The sequence below is a fragment of the Diabrotica undecimpunctata genome, chromosome 2, assembly GCF_040954645.1.
Source record: "Diabrotica undecimpunctata isolate CICGRU chromosome 2, icDiaUnde3, whole genome shotgun sequence".
In the NCBI taxonomy this organism is placed as follows: Eukaryota; Metazoa; Arthropoda; class Insecta; order Coleoptera; family Chrysomelidae; genus Diabrotica; species Diabrotica undecimpunctata.
This window is the reverse complement of record NC_092804.1, coordinates 177,545,002-177,569,092: the sequence shown is the minus strand read 5'-3', so window position 1 is coordinate 177,569,092 and position 24,091 is coordinate 177,545,002. Positions and strand designations below refer to the sequence as shown.

Below are 24,091 nucleotides of genomic sequence, written 5' to 3'. Positions count from 1 at the left end.
CTCCTGCTCATTTTTTAATTGGTCGACCATTGGTTGCATGTCCAGACCGCAACATTATTGAAGAAAGGGTAAACCGTCTTACCAGATATCAGCACATCCAGTTATTGTGTCAGCATTTTTGGCGACGTTGGAGTCTCGAATACATAGCCGAACTTCAATACAGAACCAAGTGGAAAACCAACCATGGCAGCCTATCTGAGGGTTCTCTTGTTTTACTCAAGTCGGACAATACTCTACCTACTCAATGGCGTCTAGGTCGCATCGTTCATATTTTCAAAGGCTCTGATAACGTCGCAAGAGTAGCATCAATCAAGACCCAAGATGGAATCGTTAAGCGGAGCTTTACAAAAATTTGTCCATTACCAATTGAAAGCTAAGGCCCTTTGCTTTCAAGGCCGGGGGCATGTTTGCGCCGCAAACAATTATATTAGACCTTTTATTACAACCGGCAACAGTGTGCGTGTCTTCACCCAGCAGTGCGCGCACCGAAGAGACGACAAGGGGGAAGAGAGATCGAGACTAGACATCAAGCAGCAAAGAGTGAGGCAGTTTCGGTAAAAGACAATAAATTCGTATAAGTTTTCATTTTACAAAAGGCAATGTTTTTGTTTTAAACAGCATTAAAGCCAGTGTTTTACAGTCCACCATAGTTTTAATTTTGCCTAGTTACAATACAATAAACAAATTGCAGATAATTATTTTTACATATCTGTAGACGAAACCACTGATTCCTCAGGAAAGTATATTGCTCATTTATTGATTGGTGTTCTTAAAGAAGATACCTTACCAAAATCTCATCTTATTTCATGCCAGCAACTTGAGAAAACAAATGCTTTAACAATTTCGCGTTTTATACAAGAAACATTAGCAACTTTTTTTCTTCCGACTACTATTCCTTCTAATAAATTACTGCTTATTTTATCGGATGCTGCTCCTTATATGGTGAAAGCAGGACAAAATTTAAAAATATTTTTCCCAGATTTAATACATGTTACTTGTGTAGCGCATGGATTAAACAGAGTTGCAGAGGAAATACGAAAAAAGTTTCCTCTTGTAAATACCATGATATCCAGTGTCAAAAAAGTATTTCTTAAATCTCCTATAAGAATTCAACTTTATAAAGAAATGCTACCTAACATTCCTCTTTCACCACAACCTATTTTAACGCGATGGGGAACATGGTTAGAAGCAGCTAATTTTTATGCAGATCATTTTGTTAAAATAAAGAACATAATTGATACGTTAACAGATGAAAGTTCGCAATCTCTTTTGGATTCTAAACAAACTTTTCAGAGTAACTTGCTTCAACAAGAACTTTCATTTATAAAATCAAATTTTAGTTTTGTTCAAAAAACAATTACTCAGTTAGAATCACCAAAACTATCATTGTTCGAAAGTACAGCATTAATAAAAGAATTTGCGTCATGTTGTCGGAACGTTAGAGGTAATATTGGAAAAGATATTTTAAAAAAATTTGAAGCTACTATGGAAAAAAATAAAGGTTACCATATTCTTTCTGAAGTAGTCAGTGTTCTAGCTGGAAATATTTCGGAAACAATTAATTTAGAACCAAATGTTTTGGTTAGTTTGAAAAATGCTCCCGTTACATCAGTTGATGTTGAACGAAGTTTTTCCATATATAAATATATGTACTCAGACAGAAGCCACAAGTTTTTGTTAGAAAATTTTGAACACCACTTGGTCATTTATTGTTACCATAATTCTAAATAAGTTTATTCATACTTAAAAATGATGTAGTTACTTAAAATAAATGTAAATCTTAATGAATAGTAGGAAATATTTAGTTATGTACACTTTTTTTTAAATAAAATTGTTACTATTTTACGATTTTTTTATTTATTTGTATGCATATTTTGTAAAATATTTGCATATTTTCGGGTAAACACGTGCATATTTATGCGCATATTTTCTCCATTTTTATTTGCATATTTGCCGAAGTCTAATTATTACCTTACCGGTTTATCACTTATAAAAATCACAATCTTACAAAAGAATATTTTTCTTATAAAAGTCTTATACAACATATTTTTTCTTATAAAAATCATATAAAAAGGTAGTTTTTTGCCTTAAAAATCTTATAAAACATATTTTCTTTAAGAAAAATCTAATGAAATAGTTTCCTTTATAAAAATCTTATAAAACGGGTTTTCTTTTACAAAAATCTGATAAAAAATTTTTTTCTCATCAAATACTTATAAGAACTATTTTTCTCGTAAAACATTTACTCTCATAAAATTAAGCAATCTACATTTTTTTTTATATAATTTTGTTGTCCGAATATACATCTAATAAATATCTTACCTTGATTCAACATAGTGATAACTTTAAGGCACACATATTCTTCCATAGTTAACTTGATTTGCCTGAACATCAACGTGACGTGTGTTATCCTTTCGATCATCAACCCCACGTCTTGACGAAGTTGTTCAATTGTTATCTCCCTTCCCATCATCGAAATCAGACAGTTTTGGAGGGTACACAAATTGGACTCCACCTATACAAAAAGTCAATATTAATTAAATATTATTTTGCCTGAAAAACTAACAAACAAAGGGTACCCCCTTTAAGATACGCAAAATGTAATCACTCCTAGAATTAAATTTTTTTAATTTTTTTACGTTTTATGTGATTAAAAAATAAGACTCAGCGAAATTGTATACGCCACCCCTATCCCCTTAACCCTAATAACGTCATTTTTTCGTCTTAATTGTTTTTTCGGTGGGTTGCAATCAATTGTACATAACCTAAAAATGCATTTTTTCCGCCATCCCCACCCGTTACCCCCAAAAACGTCAATTTTTTTGGAGATAGCTGCAGGTCTATTTTTAATTTGGTGTATTTAATCAAAACCGGATTTTGGGGGGTTTTTGGGAAATTTTCCCCATTTTATAGGCTTCAAAATAGATCAAATCAAGGATTTTTATAGGTCATCTATAATTTGAAGCAACTAAGTTCTTTAGTTCATTTAAAAATTGGGCAAAATACATTTAAACCCCAAAACACCATGGTTTTAATTGGTTTTTAAGGGTTTTTGTGAGTTTTTGAGAGATATCATATTTTTGAGATCGATACAAGTCGAATCAATTCGTCTTTAATTCATATTTAAAAAATATATGAAAAACAAAATTTTTCAGACCTCAAAGAAGCAAGCACAACCATCGTTTATACGAAAAAACAGGTTTTCAAGGGTTATTTAGGGGTCTTTACTGAATTTACTCAACCTTTTTTTACCTTTCTACATATAACACGAAACGAGATTTTACAATCCAATAAAAATCTTCGAATAACTCTTGAAAACCTGATTTTTCGCATAGACGATGGTTATATTAGTTTTTTTGGGCCTGAAAATATTATTTTTCAAATATTTTTTAAATATAAATTAAAGACATATTGGATCAGGTTGTATCGATCTCAACTAATGTGATTCCATCCATCCAATGGCGCTACAGCCCAAATCGGGCCTTGGCCTCCTTCAACAGGCTTCTCCAACCATCTCTATTTACCGCTGTTCTTTTCCATGAACGCGTTCCCAGGCAGTTCCTGGCATCCTCATCGACTTCATCTTCCCATCTCTTTTTAGGTCTTCCAACAGGTCTTTTTCCCTGCATTCTTGCATTTAATAATTTTCTGGGGATTCTATTCTCATGCATGCGGACCACGTGCCCTGCCCATCGTAATCTCTGCAGTTTAGTATGTTGTGCTAGAGTTGGTTCGCTATATTGCTCGTATATTTCTCTATTGTACCTAATTCGCCAGTTGTTGTTTTCACTTATTGGGCCCAGGATCCTACGTAATATTTTTCTTTCAAACACATCTAATGCATTGGCAGATTTCTGTGTCACCACCCATGTTTCGCAACCATAACTTACTATGGGCCTGATTATTGTTTTATAGACCGGGAGTTTTGTTTTCCGGTGTACGTCTCGCGATTTGAATATGTGGCCCATCGCGAAATAGGCTTTATTTGCCAGCACAAGCCTTCTATTTATTTCCGGTTCTTCTTCATTGCTTGCGACCAGATCCATTCCTAGGTATGTGAATCTATTTACATGTTCTATATCGTCAATAAAGTGTTGTTGCACCGGTCTATTTGATCTGGTTTGTATGAGTAGTTTTGTTTTATTTGTATTTATTGCTAGCCCTACTGCTTCTGCACTCTGTTTCAACTCAACGTAGGTTTCTTCCGCTGCATTCATTGTTCTGCTCGTTATGTTTATGTCATCTGCGTATGCTGCTAATTGGGTAGACTTGTTTGTAAGTATGTTATTTCCGCTCACCGTCAACCGTCTAATTACATATTCCAGAACAAGATTAAAGAGCGTTGGAGCTAGTCCGTCGCCTTGTTTCAGTCCTTGCGTTATCGTAAACGCATCAGTGATATGTCCCTGAATACATACCTGTGCTTCTGTTTCTGTCATTGTCATTTGCACTAGTCGTATTAATTTTGATGGTATGCCAAATTCTTTCAGTATATTAGGTATAATTGTTCTATCTATTGAATCATAGGCTTGTTTAAAATCTACAAAGAGATTGTAAACGTCCATGTCATATTCCAATGCTTTGGCTAGTATTTGTTTAACTGTAAATAGTTGGTCAATGGTAGATCTATTTTGCCTAAACCCTGCTTGATATTCCCCGATGATTTTTTCCGTGAGAGGTTGTAGTCTTCGATTAATGATGTTTGTGAGTATTTTGTATCCCGAACAAAGTAAAGAGATGCCTCTATAATTCTGACACAACAGTTTGTCTCCTTTTTTATGAATAGGGCAGATTAAGATTTTTAAGATTTTTTAAGGGTTTTTGTGAGTTTTTGAGAGATATCATATTTTTGAGATCGATACAAGTCGAATCAATGCGCCTTTAATTCATATTTAAAAAATATATGAAAAAGAAAATTTTTCCGGCCTTAAAGAAGCAAGCACAACCATCGTTTATACGAAAAAACAGGTTTTCAAGGGTTATTTAGGGGAATTTACTGAATTTATCCAACCTTTTTTACCTTTCTACATATAACATGAAATGAGATTTTACAATCCAATAAAAACCCTCGAATAACTCTTGAAAACCTGATTTTTCGCATAGATGATTGTTATATTAGTTTTTTTTACGTCTGAAAATATTATTTTTCAAATATTTTTTGAATATAAATTGAAGACATATTGAATCAGGTTGTATCGATCTCAACTAATGTGATTAACCCCACAAAAACCCTTAAAAGCCTTGAAAAAAACGGTTTTTTTGGCCCAAATTTTGAATGTCTTAAAGCAGTCAGTTACTTCAAATTATAATATGTAACCTATCAAAAAACCTTGATTTGATCTATTTTCTCTAGTTCGAATTAAAGTCTATACAATGGAAAAAATTCCCAAAAACTCCTAAAAAAATCAGTCTTATTTTTTATTCACATAAAACGTAACAAACGAAAAAAAAAATGATTAAAGTGGTATCGATGTCAAAAAACATCCCATTAACCCCACAAAATAACTTAAAAATCCCAAAAAAACATGGTTTTTTGTGGGTTTAAAAGTTTTTTGTCCAATTTTTTAACATAAGGGTTATATATCTTAAACGGATTATAACAGAGACGTTGGTCTTCTGTTTTTAATGTGTTTTGTGTCGACAATCACTCTTTCACGAGGTATTTGTAACTATAAGATAGAAGTTTTTAATCATTATAATTGTAAAAACCAAATTTATCTTAAAATATTGTTCCTTATAGGAAGCTCTGAAGATGGCATGTTACATGCCGAAAGAACTCATTCATTTTACACAATATCAAGTTTTTTGAGGACACACCTGTTGTCAGTTTGACCTATATTTTAGAAGTGTGTATAAGTCATACAGCCTTTTTCCAATCCAACTATCAAAATGTTCTTATTCCTGCCTATTCTTGCATTAGTCAGCAAACAGTATTTTTCACTTTAAGTTCCAACTTTTAGAACGTTTTTATGGAGGTGTTTGATAAACTAATCTTTTTCAGTCTATTTATTTTGATGATATTACAGAACAAATACATAGGACATAGAAATTAATGTTTCTGTAAAAAAGTAATTTTGTTTTTATGTAGTATGACTTCATGAATCGCTTTGTTGTAATATTCATACGATTCAAATTGTAATTTAAAAAGCTTACTTCGGAAATTTTTCTCTTTCCGCTAATATGTTACTTTAATTATTTATTTATAGAAAATATATAAGTTGTTTAGTAACGTTAATTCCCATCTCTAGTTTTTGTCATATTTTCAGTAACCGTTTTCCCAGACACTGGCCTATATTGTTTTTATTAGCAAGCAATCGTTCAATGAAAAACCGACTTATATTTTTACATTGAATGTTATCTTATCTATCGTAGTAGGTAGTCTATCGTAAAATGATTATGCAACGGGTAGTAAACTTTCATAATAAAAACATTTTTGTACTCAATTTACACATATAGATAGAAATTTATTGTATAAATAAACTTCAGGTATGAATTATGATGAGCTGTAACTTGTTTTTTAATATTTTTATTTGTTTATAATCAAACTAATTCGCTTCGTGTGGTAACGATTGCTTGAAAACGTTATATTACTGTATCTCCCCATCATCTATTTGCCTCCAAGATAACTTCGCTCGTCTAATACTGTTCATACGAGATAGTAATAGCATAATATTACCTTGATGGATATAAACCTACAATACCATCTGAGATGTTATTTATCTTCATGCTAGGATTTAGATCTTTGTTATCTGATTTACATCATGTACAAACTGTCCATTTTTCCTTATCTCCAGCAGATTTTTTACTTCGAATCAGGTTGTCGAACTTAATATAAATGTACAGGAAGTTCGAAAAATATTTGAAAATCCGAGGAACAGAAAAGCAGCAGGTAAAGACGGGATACCAAACGAATTACTGAAATATTGTGGAGAAGTAATGACAGAACAATTAAAAACATTAATTAATAACATAATAAAACACAATAAAATATCGATAGAATGAAAACGAGCGAACTAATTCTACTATTCAAAAAAGGAGATAAAAAACAGCCAGAAAACTACAGAGGTATAAACTTGTTAAATACTACGCTAAGACTTACAACTAAAATTTTACAAGTGCTAATAAATCAAAGGATAAGTTTAGCAGATGCACAACAGGGTTTTCATAGTGGAAGATTGTGTACAGATGCAATATTCGTTATAAAGCAAATTACTGATAAATCACTAGAATATAATAGACCAGCATTTCTGTGTCTGATTGACCTAAAGAAAGCGTTTGACAGATTTCTCTTACAGCTTTGTTCCAGATCTGCTGTGGTCTCCATTTTGTCTTTCGTTGTTTTATTCTATGTGAGTTGTCTGGAGCCCTTCAATTGAATAAGTAGTAAATATTACACGACAACGAATCTTAGTAATTTAGTGACTAACCTTCTCTGTTAAATGATAAAATAATCACAATCAAATTAAGCACGAAAATATCTAAGCCAACGCTCAGGAGAAAATCGAATTGATCTGGAAATGAAGTGAAGTGAAAAAATTGACTTAACTTCCACTAGGGTAAAACTACAGAAGGGATAGAGTTGACCATGCCATGGCCATGTGCAAACCAAATTGTAGCTTTAATGATAGTGAGGAGGAAAGAAGAATGCTCTTATTAAAAACGCAACTATCACAAACGGAATCCGTTCCTGGAAAAACGAAGTCAAGTATGGTAGAAATCCACCCAGGAGGGCTGATTCAATGGCCAAGTACATATGTAGCAGCAGGCGACACAGGGAAGCAATATATATCTTCCAATTATACAAATCCATAAGAGTGGATGGGATCCTCCCAGCTCTATTACAGGTGGATCATATAGAGATTTTACCGCCTTCAGCGAGATCTTCTAAGAGAGATATCTCCATGCGAACTTGGGGAAGAAAAAAGGGGTATCCTACTCAAAGGGGTATTGCTATAAACGCTTTAAAACAAAATATATGCTTATTACAGAAGGACCACAAAATATGGAACAAATCCTGTCAATAATTATAAAATGATTTATTTACAAACTTTATGTTCTTGTCGTACTAATTTTCAAATACCTATTAGATTTTTTTCTAAATAGTTCAATAAGCAATCAAACATATCATATTAAATAGCAGATCTTACGAAGACAAAATAATACGTACCTCTTGCGTGAAATCCGTCTCTATTAGCGTAGTGGTCATCTGCTCAGTTGCCGCTTTATGAATCGCTTGATACGCCGACGTAGTCAACACTAACAGTTCGTGCCACTTATGCGTCAAAAGTCTCGTATGCACTTCCACCGGCAATTCCAAGTAAAACGGCAGTCTTTTCGTCCATTGCACCAATTTATACACGATCGAATCACCGATATTACACAGCTTTTCACTCAAATCCGTGTTGTGGTCGAGGAGTTCATCGAGATTTTGCAACGTCGCGATATCTTGGAATTCATCACAGTCTATAAGAGTTTTTATCATCGATAACGAGTATTCGACGGAAAAATTTCGATCTCGCGATGAAGAAACCGCACTGTCCAGACGCTGCCTTAGGCGGATGACTTCACTGGGGTTCGTTAAAGCTGTCTTGAGGATCGTGCCGTTGACTAGGTTGGAGGGAATACTTGGCGGCGGCTCGGTCTTGAATTGCTGGCCGATGAGGTTCTTGTCCAGAGGTTTGGACTGCTGTTTCGCTGAAGGTTTCTTGTGCTTCTTGTACTTCACTTTGTAGAGATTGTATACGGCACCGCTATTACGCCCTCCTGGCATTCTGTCCTCTCTTACGGCTAAGACAAATTAATATTTATGAATAGTTTCTTGCTACATTTATGACAAAATGAGATAGAACAATAAAGAAAAATAGAAAATAGAGTAGAGTGTAAAGTATTGTACTTGAAGAATTGGTCCGAGCTAAATTAAATAATTAACAAATAAAAGAGTAAAATGAATTTAAAGAACAAACTTATTTTAGAAATAAAATTTACGTGTATTTGATACAAAAGAAATTATTGAAAATTGGCAGCTGATAAAAACTCAAAATGTTTACGATATTTCTAGGCAATGGAAGTTATCGTTAGGATCTGATGTATGTAATAGGCCTTTGTTTATCTTTTTTAAAAATTCTTTAGAACAGGATAAAAATACTTGTAATTTGTATGATTTTGAAATTTTAATTTATTCAGTATTTCCTAAAACATTTGGAATTTGATTGGTCAGAGAAAGATAGGGAGCGGAAAGAAATTTACAGGAACTGCATTCGTCTATTAGGAGGAAGTCAGTTTACATTTCTTTCCTATAATATAGAGAAAGCAGTTATTAGTCTCTGGTAGGGTCTAAAGTTCTAACTCAAATTATTCAGTTTCCATAACCTACTTCAATTATATGGAAATTTGTTTGCAATAAAATTGGAATACAATGGACAATGGATGAAATATTTCTAATGTTGCTTAAGAAACTAATTATAACTCACCTTGTAACACCATTCCCTGTTCTATACACTTCTTAAACCTGCAGTATTGACACCTATTTCTCTGCGTCTTGGTAATCTCACAATTCCCATCCGCTACGCATGTATACACCCTCCTATTTTGTACAGTCCTCTTGAAAAATCCCTTACAGCCTTCGCAAGTAATAATTCCGTAATGTAACCCTGTAGCTTTATCCTCACAAATCATACAAATCATCGGCTGCTCTTCTTCTTCTTGCTGCTCATGGTGTTCACCCGGTGTTGGTTCAGCTATGCCTAGAGTTGATTTAAGATCGCCTTGTCCATAGATTAAAGGCACACCTGGGGGAGGCGATGTGAGATTAAGCGCTTGTGTTTGCTGGCTTACTGGTAACTGTCGTATGTCGCCCGCCCAAAGCCGTTCCATATTGAGCGGAGACGTGGTAAATTGAGATGTGGGTGAAGGTGATGGTATTAAGTTTCTACTAACGGGTCTCAGTCGGTCTTGACCTAAATTAAGAAGAAGCTGAGCTGCACTTTCATCAGTATTACTAACTTGCGGCCAGTTTGATGTCGTAGGATGTATCTGAGGATCGCCTACTGGAGAAGTAGATAGGGTGGGTTGAGACCAAATCATCGTTCTAACACCTCCAGCCTCCCCCATAATCACAGTAGGAGTCTGCCGTACTGGCATAGTGGTACCAGCTCGACCCATCGGACTTCCGGGAGGTTTAAGATCCACCGGAGATCCAGGAAAGTTGCCTCCTATTAATTCAGGTTTCACTCCAAAATTCCCTCCTAATAACTCAGGCTTAACACCAAAATTTGCTCCTAATAAGTCAGGCTTTACCGCAAAATTGCCTCCTATTAATTCAGGCTTAACTCCGTTTATTCTAGAATGTTTTAGCCACAATTGTGGATTTTGATTAATGTTAGGAGCTTGTTGATTAATGATCACTCCTCTAGACTGTATAGGTGGTGATGATATGGGTATATTTGATGGTGATATAACTGGTATTGATGAGGTGGGTTCTTGAGTTAATATTGTGAGTGGTCTGGGGCTGACCGATGGTTGTAGCAGAAGTGGCGTGTGCCTTATTACAGGACTTGCTCGAGGACTGAGGTTGGCTGGTCGTCCTGGTGAACTGTGCGGTCGAGGGGGTTGTGAGGGGCTGAAAGGCGGCTGCGGTCGAACGGGCGGGCTGTGGGACCTTATCACTGGAATAGACCTAGAACAAAACACTTGTAGAGTGCTGAACAATAGTCATTTAAAGGTAAATTATGTAAAAATAGTTAAAGTCTTCAAACTTGACAATAAGTATATAAATTTTAACTGCAAAATCATCATCACTAGTTTGACTATTTGACCGGTGTCGATAAAAAAACAACTTTTTTTTAAATACATCCAAGAATTTTACCTAACCAAAAAAACAAGTATCAAGATAAAAACATAATCTTACTATATTGTAGATTAGAAACTCTTTTTGTAGGCACAACACTGTAAAAGGCACGGGAGTCTCCTACACCCAATTCCTAGATACAAAATCGACAATAACATGTAATGTGCCTGTATCTAGAACTTAGTTCTACTAGATGTTTCATCATTTATCATTTTAATATCATTTTAATAGAAATAAGGCTTTTTGTGAGAACTGTAATCAACAACGAGAAGAAGAGTAGGAAGAACTGATAAAATAATCGTACAAATAGCCGGGTAGTAGCTGTACACCACTTTTCATTTGATTAAGGGGATTTCTTATCTTATACTTATCGTATCTTGTTTCGCATTCAAGTAAAAAGTAAGAATATGCAACCAAATTATCTGAAGTATTATTTAGGGAAAAACAAAAATAAACATAATATACTTTAAACTTCCTATTTCTATGTGACGCAGCATTTTTGGATACAAATTTATTGCATATTTTTAAGCAACGAGATCAAGCAGGAAACACCCGGTATTGATTATCTAAGGTACTTTGAAGAAGCTTATTCTTCTTCTTCTTCTACGGCACTACAGCTCAAATTGAGCCTTGGCCTCCTTTATTTTTTGCCTCCATCGTTGCTTGTCTGTGGCTGATCTTCTCCATATACGGACTCCTAAAAGGGCTTATGCGTCGCTGTTTACTGTGACTTCCCAGAGCTTTCTTGGCTTTCCAACCGATCTCTTTCCTGCATTCTAGCATTCAGTGCTCTTTTTGGTAGCCTAACCTCTCCCTTTCTTATCACATGTCCGGCCCATTGCAATCTTTGTAATCTAATGAAGTCTGACAGTGGTGCTTCCTTATAAAGTTGATAAAGCTCGTTGTTGTATCAACTTCTGAAGATTCCGTTTTCCCTCACAGGTCCTAGTATTCTCCTCAGTACTTTTCTTTAGGATGTGTCGAGTTTGGTTTCGGATATTTCTTTCAGGACCCATGCTTCACTGACCTAGCATGCTATTCTTTTTTGGTTTCTCATTTCCTTTATGGTTCTTAGAAAATGTCTTCTCCATATGACAATATCGCTTCTTTCTAATAAAATAGACTTTCTGGGATTCTTTTTCCAGCGGAAGCCTATTTCTTTTAAAAGTTTCCATAACGTACTTCGACTCATTTCTGGGTAATCCTTATCATCTCGAACTGAGACAAGAACTTTATCCAATGTTGGAAATTCTTGTCTAAAGAAGAATTCATGCACTTTCCGTCGAAGTCCTTCTTTAAAATGATATTCTATTTGAAATTTTGGTTTCCCTGGAGCATTACGTGGCATTTGAAAACTACCACATTTCTCTTCTTTAATAACTCTGTAAATCGTAGATTTCCCAACACCAAGTGTACTGCTAACTAACTCAACGTTTGTCTGTAAATGATTTAAAACAATTAAATATTAATGTTTTTTCATTAACTGTAAGAGGACCAATTTTTCGGCGTTTACACGGCACTTCCAAATTTTCCATAACACTAGTATACACAATAAACTGCACCTTGCAACTGAAGTACCTACTTTTAGTGAACTGTTAAGAATTTTGAATACGCCACTTGGACCTTCCTACAAAATGGAAAAACCCACTATCACATTTTCTGTGGAATAAGTTTAGAAGGTAATTATCTAGTCAATTACTGTCGTAGATTCCTGGAATTAAAGAATTAAATGTTTGATTGTTGAAACCCTTACTTCGTGGAATGCACTCATTTCAGATAAAATAAAACGTTTTATTTTATCTAAAGAATTAAACTTTATTTTGCAAATAGGTAGGTACTTATTAAACTTTTATTGGTTATATATAACCAATAAAATAAACATCTTACATTTCTTGCAAATTTATTAGTACCTGTTAACCTCCATCACTCCGACACTGGCAACCTTATTTAGGGATTAGTAACCCTCACAACTATTGTATTCTATTCTGCTCCAACCTTTATACCTGGTGGTCATACTCAATTTAAAATTGTTTTCCTATATACTTCTGTAAACTTGTTGACAAATATCTGTTTTTCATTGAGTCACCCGTATCAACAGTTTAGGGATTTGCATACATAATTTATTGTTTTATTACTCTCTCATACATAAAAATACACTATAGAAGAATTTTTCAACGAGTAACAAAAAACAAAATTTGTTTAATTTATTAATGTTTTGTATTTTAAAAACGATTTCCGAAGTGGAAATTTATACGCCAATAACCGTATGTTAAACTTTAATTGTGGCTTCTTCCCATTAAAATAGTAACTTAGCAATATTTATGATATTAATTAAAAACGAAACTGACCTGATGACGCTAGCAGTTCCACCACCACCTCCGTCGAACACTCCCGACTCCTCCAGTCTGTTGGGCGTCTTCTCCCTCGTGGGCTCGGGCGGATGGAGTTGAATCGGCGTAGAATCTGGACTCGGCGGGTTGAGTAATGCGTCGGTCATCTTCGGCGACGATGGGCTCAGAAGATCAGGAGACGAAGTACTCGTATCGGCGACAGATTCGCCTAGAAGCGGACAGAGACATTGCCTAGAAGCAAAGTTTGCTGATGGCTGCCTACTCTAGGTTGTTGTAACAAAGCGAATGTGGTGAGTGGGTGGATAGATGAGTGCTGATAGTGATCGTGATAACAGTATGCAAAAATAACTAAGGATGGTGGTTAAATCAGGATATGAACGTATGCGGGTTATGTATATGAAGATGAAGATGAATGCAAGCGACGAAACGTATTTTTTTCTCCCTTTTCTTTGGCTTTGGTTACGAAATCTTTGGCCACCTTATAGGTAATTTATTTATACTAATAATATATAACACAATTATACCAAATTTGTTATTTGCAATGTCACATGATCGTGTTGACCTGAGGCTGATCCTAAGCTCACCAGTACTTCACGCAAAATATACTGTCTAAGAAAGTTCTCAATTTCTCAAAAGCCAATAGCTTTTTAAAGCGGCCATAAATAAAGTGAAAATTAACATGTTGATATCCAACCTTCAATAAATGACAGAACTTTCAGAAAGAGAGTAGCTTATAGGAAAGGTATATATATAGACCGATGACTCTTGGCAAAGGTCGCTTAATATTCCTTGAGCTCTTTTAATCCATTATACTATTTTATAAAGATTAGTATGTGTTTTTGCTTTGCCTACTATATTTTCCGGTCCTGAAACTTTTCTTTCCAGTTTGCAATTTCCATCTTTGATATATCTTATAATAGATAATCTTTCCATCTTATTTTTGGTCTTCCTTTTGGTCTATTTATTACTGGTTTCCAGTTTGTTATCTTCCTAACTAGTGCCCCTTCTTCTCTTCTTTTTATGAGTCCAAACCATCTCAGTCTTTGTGCTTTAATAACATTTATTATGTCTTCCCCTTCGGTTAAATTTATCATTTTATGGTTCACCAGTCTTCTACTCGTATATTCTCCTCGTTATGTTTTTATTGAACAGTATATTCTTCTCATATTTTTTTTTCAATTTATCTTAGTTTTTCTTCATCTTTTTCGTAAGACACATTACTTCCACTCCACATGCCATCATCAATCTAATTGCTGCTCTATATATTTTTGTTTTTGTTTTTTTTTGCTCAGGCTTTTGTCTTTAAGTAGTCGGTGATATTTCCAATACACCCCGATCCCCGCTTTAATTCTTCCACTAATTTCTGCACTCCTTTCAGTACAGACCTTTGATCTGTCATACTTTCCATTTCTTCGAGGCATATTGTATCACCAATTTAAGTGCCTTCGCTCAGTTTAATCTTTACCTAAAGATTTGTTTCAATAAATTATTCTAGTTTATGTTTAAAACCCTTGTTCTCATTGGTCTCTATAATTAAGGTAATAATTATGTTCTTTGTTCTTTTGTCCCCCTTAATTCGTTCTATTTTAGAAGAATAGCTAATAGGGAAGGTACTATAGGTATATAAGACAATTAGACAGAAATGAATAAGATATTATCAAGTAAGCAGCCGTAGATCAAATAAGAACATGATATAGGGGCTGTAGCTATGTCACTAACTGTAGATTCGTTAATTTAATATAAGACACGTGCACAAACATGTCCTGATATAAAATATATACACACATATGCACACCTGCAGCAACTTAATCGGCAAGTCACCAGATAGCTGCACTACAAAGGATCTATAATTCCGTGAGGTTTGCGCTGTCCAGAGGATGCATCATAAAATAAAAAAGTGCTGCATAATCAATGCCCCAGAGATACAGCGACGAAGAAAAAAAGTTGGTAAACTCTTGCATTCACCTACGGATGTAAAAATTCTACTTCGAGTCGGGACATATGGTTCTCGGATAGTTATCCAATTAGATCGACATTTTGCTGTATAATTGAATACTTTTAAGTATGTTATCTACAATTTAAATCCAACCACTATTTGGTTTTGAGGTTAGGAACGCAAGTACTCCAAGTTCACTGAAGATGGACTGATAAGTCCGAAAACGTTCTCAAGTTTATTATAATCCATTTGGAGTTTTAATTTAGTTTTTAAATATTATACCACTCCCAGCCAATTCCCGGAAACTATCCCATTTTAATCTTAATGTCAGATTCTTCTCTCTTCTAAGTAAAAAAGCACACCAGAAAAAATGTGTACAAATACCGTCTTTTTTGAGCTCCACATGCAAATGTTCAAATAGTACCTTCCATTTGTACCTCTCTCTATCTTTTTTCTTATAGCTGTTCTGTCGCAAATCTTCTAGAGAAAAGTTAAAACATTTTCAAATTTATTCGAGTTACCACACTATCCTGTCTAACAAACAGGACGCAAACTCGTATAAAAATAATCTATTGATACTTTCTATACAGAGATTTACCAAAATGGGCCAACTTATGTGTTATTTCGAAAGAGTCTTCATACAACAAAAGAGATAGTCTTTATAAAGTCTTCGCAATGGACTTAACTTGGAAAATATTGTTTGTTGCACTGTCATAAAATATTTCGTTAAAAAAAAATGTATCAGGGAAGGTCAGAAATATATTATAAATAACCATAATGTCATTTTTAAGGAAGGTTTTTGGTACAAGGAAAGAGATTTTAGTTCTTGTATAGACCGGCGTTGCCGGTTCCGCTTTCATAAAAGTATTATGACCCTTTTTTTCGAGCTTTTCTTACATATTTTTTACCTTTCGGATCATAATTGAGTATTTTTGAGTCCTTTGTTTTTAAAAGGCGTTCTAAATAAATAATTCTATTTCCCGTTATTGCTGTTTGTAGTTCTTCGTTCCACAATCCTTGTGTTTTGTTGCAGTGTCTTTCTTTTTTTCTTTTTTTCCTCTAAAAGAGATTTTAACATTAAATTAAATATCAATAAATATCTTGAGTGAAAATTTCTTTTTTATTGGATCTTGCGTCATTTGCTGAGTTTTGGACTTTATCTTTCTTATTCGATTGATTCCTTTTGTATTGATTTATTTCTATTTCAGTTCTTTTGTGTTTACCAATTTCTGCCGAATTTGTATAATTTTTCTTAAAATATGAGTTAATCATTATTCGTACTCTTAGCATTGTGTGATAACTAACTGTGTTTAACGGTATAATATTATGTATCTTTCATTGCATAGCACGTAAATTATTGAATTCTTTATTATCCTATTTGGTACATAATTTACTAGCATTTGCCTTCCAATAATTATTTCTCCTAACCCAAACAGCCCCACTCCGTGGGGTTTTCCTTTTGGTTATCTTTCTAGTTTCGCATTGGAATCACCCACTATGATTATCTATCGAATGGACAAAATAATTTTCAATATTTCACATTTTTACTCAAAATATACTGGACGCAATTAGACATTTTTTTATGTTTATCTACTGGCCTAACACGAGACTACGCGACGTCCTATTCCCAACTACTGACGTATAAAAAATGCGATCATAGAAGTAAGGTCAGGCCAGTTAATAGCGACAAACTTTATCTGCTCCTAGTGCATTACCGCTATTGACAATATTTTATAAATAATCTAAACAATAATAAAATGGCTATTTAAGGTATACATATCAAGAAAATCTAGGGATTATTTTAGTTTTTTTTTAAAGGTAGTAAAAGGATGTTTTTATTATTTTTCCTACTATTGACTGTGATTTAATGTAAACAACAATTTACAAAGATTCTTTAAAGAACACATTACATAAATTCACATGAACTTAGAAATTCAGATACAAATGAGCTGTTTTTAAGTTAGTTATTGATCTGAATCTATTCATATTTTGGAATATTTAATTTTGGAAGACCATTAAATACAGATAAGTGGTTATGAATTTAATTAAAATAATTTTGAGTGAGCACACTATCATCTATTCGATTTTCAGTTGGTACTAAAGATAATTTAAACAGTTGTCTGGTAATATTTGAACAATAATGCCCAATTTTTTCTCTTGCCAGTTATTCCATTGTCTTTCTCTAAATTACTTGGAGTTTATTGAGTTTAAAATCCACAAGGAAACTAAATTCCTGTAGCTGGCTATATACCACGTATCACAAAAATTTAATTTTTAAATAAAATAAAAATTTTTATTGAATTTCTTGTGCTCCCTTAATGTTTTTTCGGATTTCCCCTCTTTTGTCTTCCGTATGTTCAAAATATTTGTATTTATCCATACAGAGACAAGAGAATTCGATGATATCAAAATCAAACGTGGGGTTTGACAGGGATGTATACACCTCTGCTGTTCAATATATACTCTGAGGAAATCTTTCAAGAAGCAGTAGATACGTGGACGACACGATAGTATTCGCTGACAGTTATGAAGCCCTCTAGGATTTAATGTCCAGAAACTTGGATGCACTTGAAAACTCCACCATAACACTGAATACTAAGTCCATTGAAAGAGTGAGTAAATTTAAATACCTGGGATCGTGGCTTTTTGAAGACTGGGCATCGGACAGGGAAGTAAAATGTCGCATTGAGCAAGCTCGACAAGCTTTCGTAAAATTCAAGAAGGTACTGACTTGTTCAGAGTTCGATCAACTGAGACTAAGGTTTACTAAGTGCTATGTGTGGTCAGTGCTGCTATATGGCGTAGAGGGCTGGAGACTCAAAACGAGGGATATAAACAGATTAGAAGCTTTCGAAATGTGGCTCTATCGCCGTATCCTAAAAATACCATGGACAGCGAAAATCACAAATATAGATGTCCTTAAAAGAATAAACCAAGAACGCCAACTTTTCGAAACCATCAAGAAAAGGAAAACGGCGTATCTAGGTCACACCATGCGAAATGAAAAATACCAGTTCCTCCAACTTATAATCGAGGGTAAAATTGAAGGCAAGAGAGGAATGGGACGCAAGAAAATGTCATGGCTCCGAAACATAAGGCAATGGACAGGGATTAACGACATACAATCTCTGATACATATTGCAAGAAATAGAGAATTAATGGAAAATGTGATCGCTAACATCCATTAGTGGATTTGCATCTGAAGAAGAAGAAGGATTTAATGAATAGGACCATAGAAGTAAATCAAACATATAAACTTAACTAAACATTAAGAAAACAAAATGTATGGTGATCTCTAAGAAGGAACAGTAATTTGGACGAATCTCTGCATTGCAAAAATTTCTATAAGTTGAGACATGAAACATCATAGACGCTACCTGTAAGAAAACTGAGGTCTTCGAAATGTGACTTTATCATCGAATTCTGAAGTTATCTTACACCGACCATGTTACTAATTAGGACGTTTTATTAAGCATACAAAAAAGAGCTGATAAACACACAAAAAAACACCCAAAATCGAATACCTCGGTCACATCATGAGGAACAACGAAAGAAATGGATTGCTGTAACTACTTTTACAAGAAAAAGTAAAAGGAAAGCAAAGACCAGGAAGGCGAAGGATTTTCTGGCTGAAAAATCTACCTACGTCGTTCAACATCCACAAATCTTTTTAGAGTAGTAGTGTAAAAAGTGCCCTAAATGCTTCAATGCCTTTTCAATGATCTAACTCTTGCAAGTGAAGCTCGGGGTTTGAAAATAAATATCAAGAAGACAAAAACAATGATTATAAGTAGAAATGATTACCGCAAAGCAAAAGATATATGTCTCTGGAGAAGAAATCGAACAGGTCAGGCAATTTAAATACTTGGGTTGTTTGCTGAACGAGGGTTGGGACCCCGAGAATGAAATAAACAGCAGAGTTGAACAAGCCAGAAATGCTTTTTTGAGGCTTCGTAAGTTTCTGACTGATCGCAAATTGGACTTCAACCTCCGATACAAGATGCTTAAGTGTTACGTGTGGCCTGTTCTCTTGTACGGAATGGAAGCATGAACGTTAAAGACCAGTTCCATTAACAAACTTGAAGTGTTTGAAATGTGGTGTCTGCGTCGAATGCTTGTTGTTAGATTAACTTTCGTTAAGTCGAGTACTTCTTAAATTGTGGAATAGTAAAAATTATGCCATGAAATATAGACTTTTAAAATAAATTCTGCATTCTTCATTAACATTCTTTATTGCCTTTCATTTATGCATATTCAAATTTGCTTCCCTGATTACATGCCTTTACATATTTTTATCTTAAAGCATAACTATATTAGGCTAACATGTTTTTTCTAGCCTTCCTTTTCTATTGTTTCTAATATGTTGATACTCATCGATTCTCCGCATTTGGTGATTTTTATTTCGTTGTTCAACGTATTAACATTTTTCTAAAGAAGACTTTGAAACCATGAATGAAAAAGTGCAGTAGGCATACCGTTAAAAGATCAATATTTATATATCTTAAATTTGGCTGACGTTCAAGTAGTTAAACTCTCAACAAAGATCAAGACAATAACAGGTTTATTGGAGATAGAGGAAGGAAAATAAATGTGTGGCATTTTTGAGCTTTTGGTCAGTGATTTTTGAGATTTTTTTTTAATAAAAATACTTATTAAGATATTAAAATCAAATTAAAAATTAATAACCATCACTAGAATGGTTGTAGTTGGAAAAAGAAATACTTAATTGTATACCAACATAAATTAACACCCAAGCGTGCAATTATTATAATTGCGTATATTTTTTACTAGTGGTTACTATACTATATATTATGTTATATAACTATACAATATTTCTAGCTATTATTCTTCTCTTAATTTTATTATTTTATATCAGACCACTCAGGAATTGTCTAAAAAAACATCAGTCGATACCCAACAAACTTCAACCAGACAAAAGTTGTCGAAGCTTTACTTAGAACCTGCTGCTTTCCAAATTCTTTGACAGTAACCATCACTATCAGGCTCCTCAAATGGAGTAAAATTCCTACCAACCTCAGGCAGATATTTTTTCGGTAATAGTTAGTATACTGGCAAAGAACATCATTCCCAACTTTCAATTCAATATTCGGAAACTGTGGCTCATCTGAGTCGTTTGATTATGTCGAGATTTGTGATCATTTGGTTCTGATGACGTTGAAGAGAATAAAGCCAAGGTCATCTCCTTGTAGGATGCCTGCATTAACTTACATTAACTTCGGAGAGTAATTTTTTTTTTCTAGTTTTAATAAAACCTATGGCATTATTTTCCGAAACTTTTATTCAATGCGTTACATAAAACGACGTCTTATCAACTGATAAAAAATTACCCATATTAAAAAGCTTAACAAAGTAGAGACAGGCTCACAATCCAAATTAATTATTTATTAAAGAAAAAAGTAAAAAAGGCATTAAAGGGCTGGCTTTTAGCCTAAAAATATTTATATATTTTTGATATTTTTTATATCACGTGCTTATAAGTAAGCATATTAACAATATTAACAAAGTAGAAACAGGTTCACAATCCAAATTAATTATTTATTCAAGCACAAAGTAAAAATCCAAAGTTTTCTACTTGTTTAAAACCAAAATTTAAATCCGTACCTTCTATTTACAAAGCAAACAGGCGATGAATGGATCCCATGGGAAAAATAATATTGAATTCCACATCATACTGATTCATCTAAGTAAGAGCCTTTCATTAATTGGCTTCGAATACTCGAAATACAAGTAAATAAAGAGATATAAAAGACAGTTAAGAGTTGATTTTATGTATAGTGGCTCTACAATCGCTTTTAAGTATTTTGGCCTTTTAGAACCCATCAGAGCGACTTAGTCGTCTTTCTCCTAAGTGCCTTTTCTGTTGAGGTTGGCGATCAATATGGCAAATTTCTCTCTGTTCTGGGCTTGATGAATTAATTCATTTCCTTTTGTGTGGGTCCAATCTCTGATGTTTCGTAGCCAAGATTTTTTCTTTCGTTCTATGCCCCTTTTACCTTCAATCTTACCTTCTAATATTACCTGGAGCTGCTCAAATTCCCTATGGCGCATTATATGTTCTAGATATGACGCCTTTCTAATTTTGATAGTATTGAAAAGATTAGGGCGTGTGTTCATTGCTCTCAGTACTTCTTCATTCGTAGTTCTGCTGGTCCAGCTTATTCTTAGCATTCGGCGGTACATCCACATTTCAAATGAATTTAGTTTGTTGACATCATACTGTTTTAATGTCCAGGTCTCACAGACATATAGTAATAGAGACCACACATAACACTTTGTTGTTCTCAATCTTATTGAGACTGATAGCTTGGGGTTACAGAGCATTTTACGCATATTCGCGACTTACAGAGCGTAAGAAGTCATAGAAGTTAAATAAAATTTTTTCCGTCAAAGAAAGTAATAATAAAATAACTTTCTGGAAACCAAAATTCAAATTCTTACTTAAATATGTTCCTTCTAAGATTTAATTACCTATTTATTGTTGTAAAATATCGGATTATGAGTACTTGTCCTGTACTTTGCTAACATATTTACTCTATATTACAAAATATCCCTAGACCTTTTTGATATGTATTCATTAAAAATTGTTTGTTGTATACAAATATAAAAAAACCTTTTACAAAAACTCCAATCTAACGTCAAAATCTCTACTTCTTAAAACGTAATATACCAAGCGACTGAAGCATGAAACGACACAAATGATGCAGAAAATGGTGTAAAAGCTTTCGGCTGTGCTCTCAGAACTTACCGTCACTGCTGCAGCGTGAATCCACTTTTCTCCTTTTCAGCTTCAAATCTTGGAAGAGGCTCATCTTGTCGAGCTCACACGGGGTTCGCGTTAGGGTCATAATTCCTGAAAAGAACACGCAAAGTTACTAAAACAATTAAACGATGTAACTGTTAATTAATAAATATTAGATATCTACTCTATTTTACGGGAATTGCCCAAAATTTTAATAGGAAATACCGATATTGTGACAATGTCCACTTCGGAAATTGTAGTCAAAATATTTCATCATCCAGAATTTTTACTTCAAGAAACTATTTTTAAAAAGGGTTGAAAACGGTTTTTGATTGGGAGGATGACATACCGAATAAATTATTTTCAAATTTTAATTCTTTGTATGTTCCACAATTTTACCGTTTGAAATGATGTTATGGCAGTTTTCAATTTAAAATTGCTGTCTTTAAAAATTAGGTTAGATAAATTAATAAAGCTGTATCATAGTCCTTAGAATGATTTACGGAATATTTGGTTGTCCATTACTTAGTCCTGTTTCTTTAGAACTAAAGTTTTTAGAAATTCTAAATTTTGGTGGACGCACATATTTCCACCATTTATTACAAAAATATTTGTAATAAATTTATTTCCAGCCTGATCGAATAAAATCAAAATGTAATTCGGCATAGATTGGAACAAATATGATATACCGGGATGTTTTTAAATAACGAAAAATTGACCATTTTTGCACACAATTTACTTTTTTGACCGCTGGGGTAATTAATGTTTTTATTAAGGTTTTACGATTTTTTTCTGCAAAGTTGAATGGAAAGATTGAATTTGACCCCTAAATTTATTTAAATAACTATAAATAAAGCTTGAAACAAATGTGCAAGAATTTACTATTTGCATTATAAATAAGCACTATAAACATTTTATTTTTCAGGAAAAGTTGCGTTATCATACCAATATAAAGGAAAAAAATTTGGTTTAAAAATAATCAATTGTTTATGAGATATTTAATTTGTTTATTAAATGTTACTATTTTTTCAGTTACAAAAACGCGGTTGTTGCTGATGGAGTATACATTTTTATAAGGTCTTATTTTTTTATGTATATTTTCGATAAATGCATTGAGAAATCAAAATTTCAATTAAACATCCCTCCAAAATGGTTGTAAAATTATTAGACTTTGGTATATTTTCTGTGTAGAGCAAGAAAATCAGCGGTCCAAAAACACTGCTCTGTGGGAATCCCAGAGTTAATAGGGGAAATTTTATATTTTTGGTATTAAATTGAACTGAGAAGGAAGTGTCTAAGTATTTAATATGTGGGATTTGAGTAAAAGAAATTGGAAATAGTTACTGGATAGTGTGTTTTTCAATTTGCAGAGTAGGCTTTTGAGCCAAACTTTGTCAAATGCTTAGGAAATGTCCAGGAAAACAGCGTTGTAGTATTTCTTTTTTCAAGGTTTTCTGAGATTAGGGATACTGAAGGGATTTTCATAGATATATTAAAAGTAACAAAAGTGCTTTAGATAAAATTGGAAATTATCGTCCCATCTCAATCATTCCCATTTTCGGCAAAATTTTTGAAAGTATTCAAAATGTTCGTTTGATAGAATATCTAGAAAAACACAAAATACTTCTAAATGGTGGAGCACTACACTAGCTATACAGAAAATTGTGAGAGAAAATATATTTGATGGCTTGGAGAAAGATCATTTTGTGTCTTTGACATTGTGTGACTTATCCAAAACTTTTGATTGTGTTCCGCATGAATTACTGTTGGAAAAAATGCATAAATCCGGTATTAGAGGATCTATTTAGATCATACCAAACAAATAGAAGACAAGCAGTTTTTCTTAATAACAGCTATTCTGAGTTTAACACTGTCGAATATGCTCAAGGTTCGATATTAGGACCCACTTTGTTTCTTATTTATCTTCTCTTATCTATCTTAGTTTATTTTATTATACTTTTTCTATAAAATGTGTTTGCTTCGCTAAATTTTTAGTTCCGATTAGAAGTATATCTCAAGAAATAGTGTTAAACTATTAGGAATCTTTCTAGATGATAATTTCGATTGGAGTGCTCATACAGATTACTTAAGTTCTAGACTTGCTACAAGTATATTTGTAATTTAAAGCACGTGGTGTTCGTGTGTATTAAGGTATAAAAAACGCTTATTAAAATCTTAAAATTTTTATTTTAAAGAAG

At 33.5% G+C, this 24,091-nt stretch overlaps 1 protein-coding gene across 4 annotated transcripts in view; it reads right to left on the bottom strand.

Annotated features, from left to right (window-relative positions):
* Hr4 (nuclear hormone receptor 4) overlaps window positions 1-24,091 on the bottom strand; it is a 235,840-nt gene that overhangs the window by 21,573 nt on the left and 190,176 nt on the right. For 3 of the 4 annotated variants that reach the window (XM_072524105.1, XM_072524106.1, XM_072524104.1), the window contains 5 exons: window positions 21,900-22,004; window positions 13,195-13,405; window positions 9,471-10,675; window positions 8,168-8,787; window positions 2,323-2,515 (listed from right to left, as the gene is read on the bottom strand). In XM_072524105.1, coding sequence (XP_072380206.1) covers window positions 2,323-2,515; window positions 8,168-8,787; window positions 9,471-10,675; window positions 13,195-13,405; window positions 21,900-22,004 — 2,334 coding nt within the window. Of the gene's footprint in view, window positions 1-2,322; window positions 2,516-8,167; window positions 8,788-9,470; window positions 10,676-13,194; window positions 13,429-21,899; window positions 22,005-24,091 lie in introns of those variants that run through there. The other variant, XM_072524107.1, reaches the window with a different exon arrangement.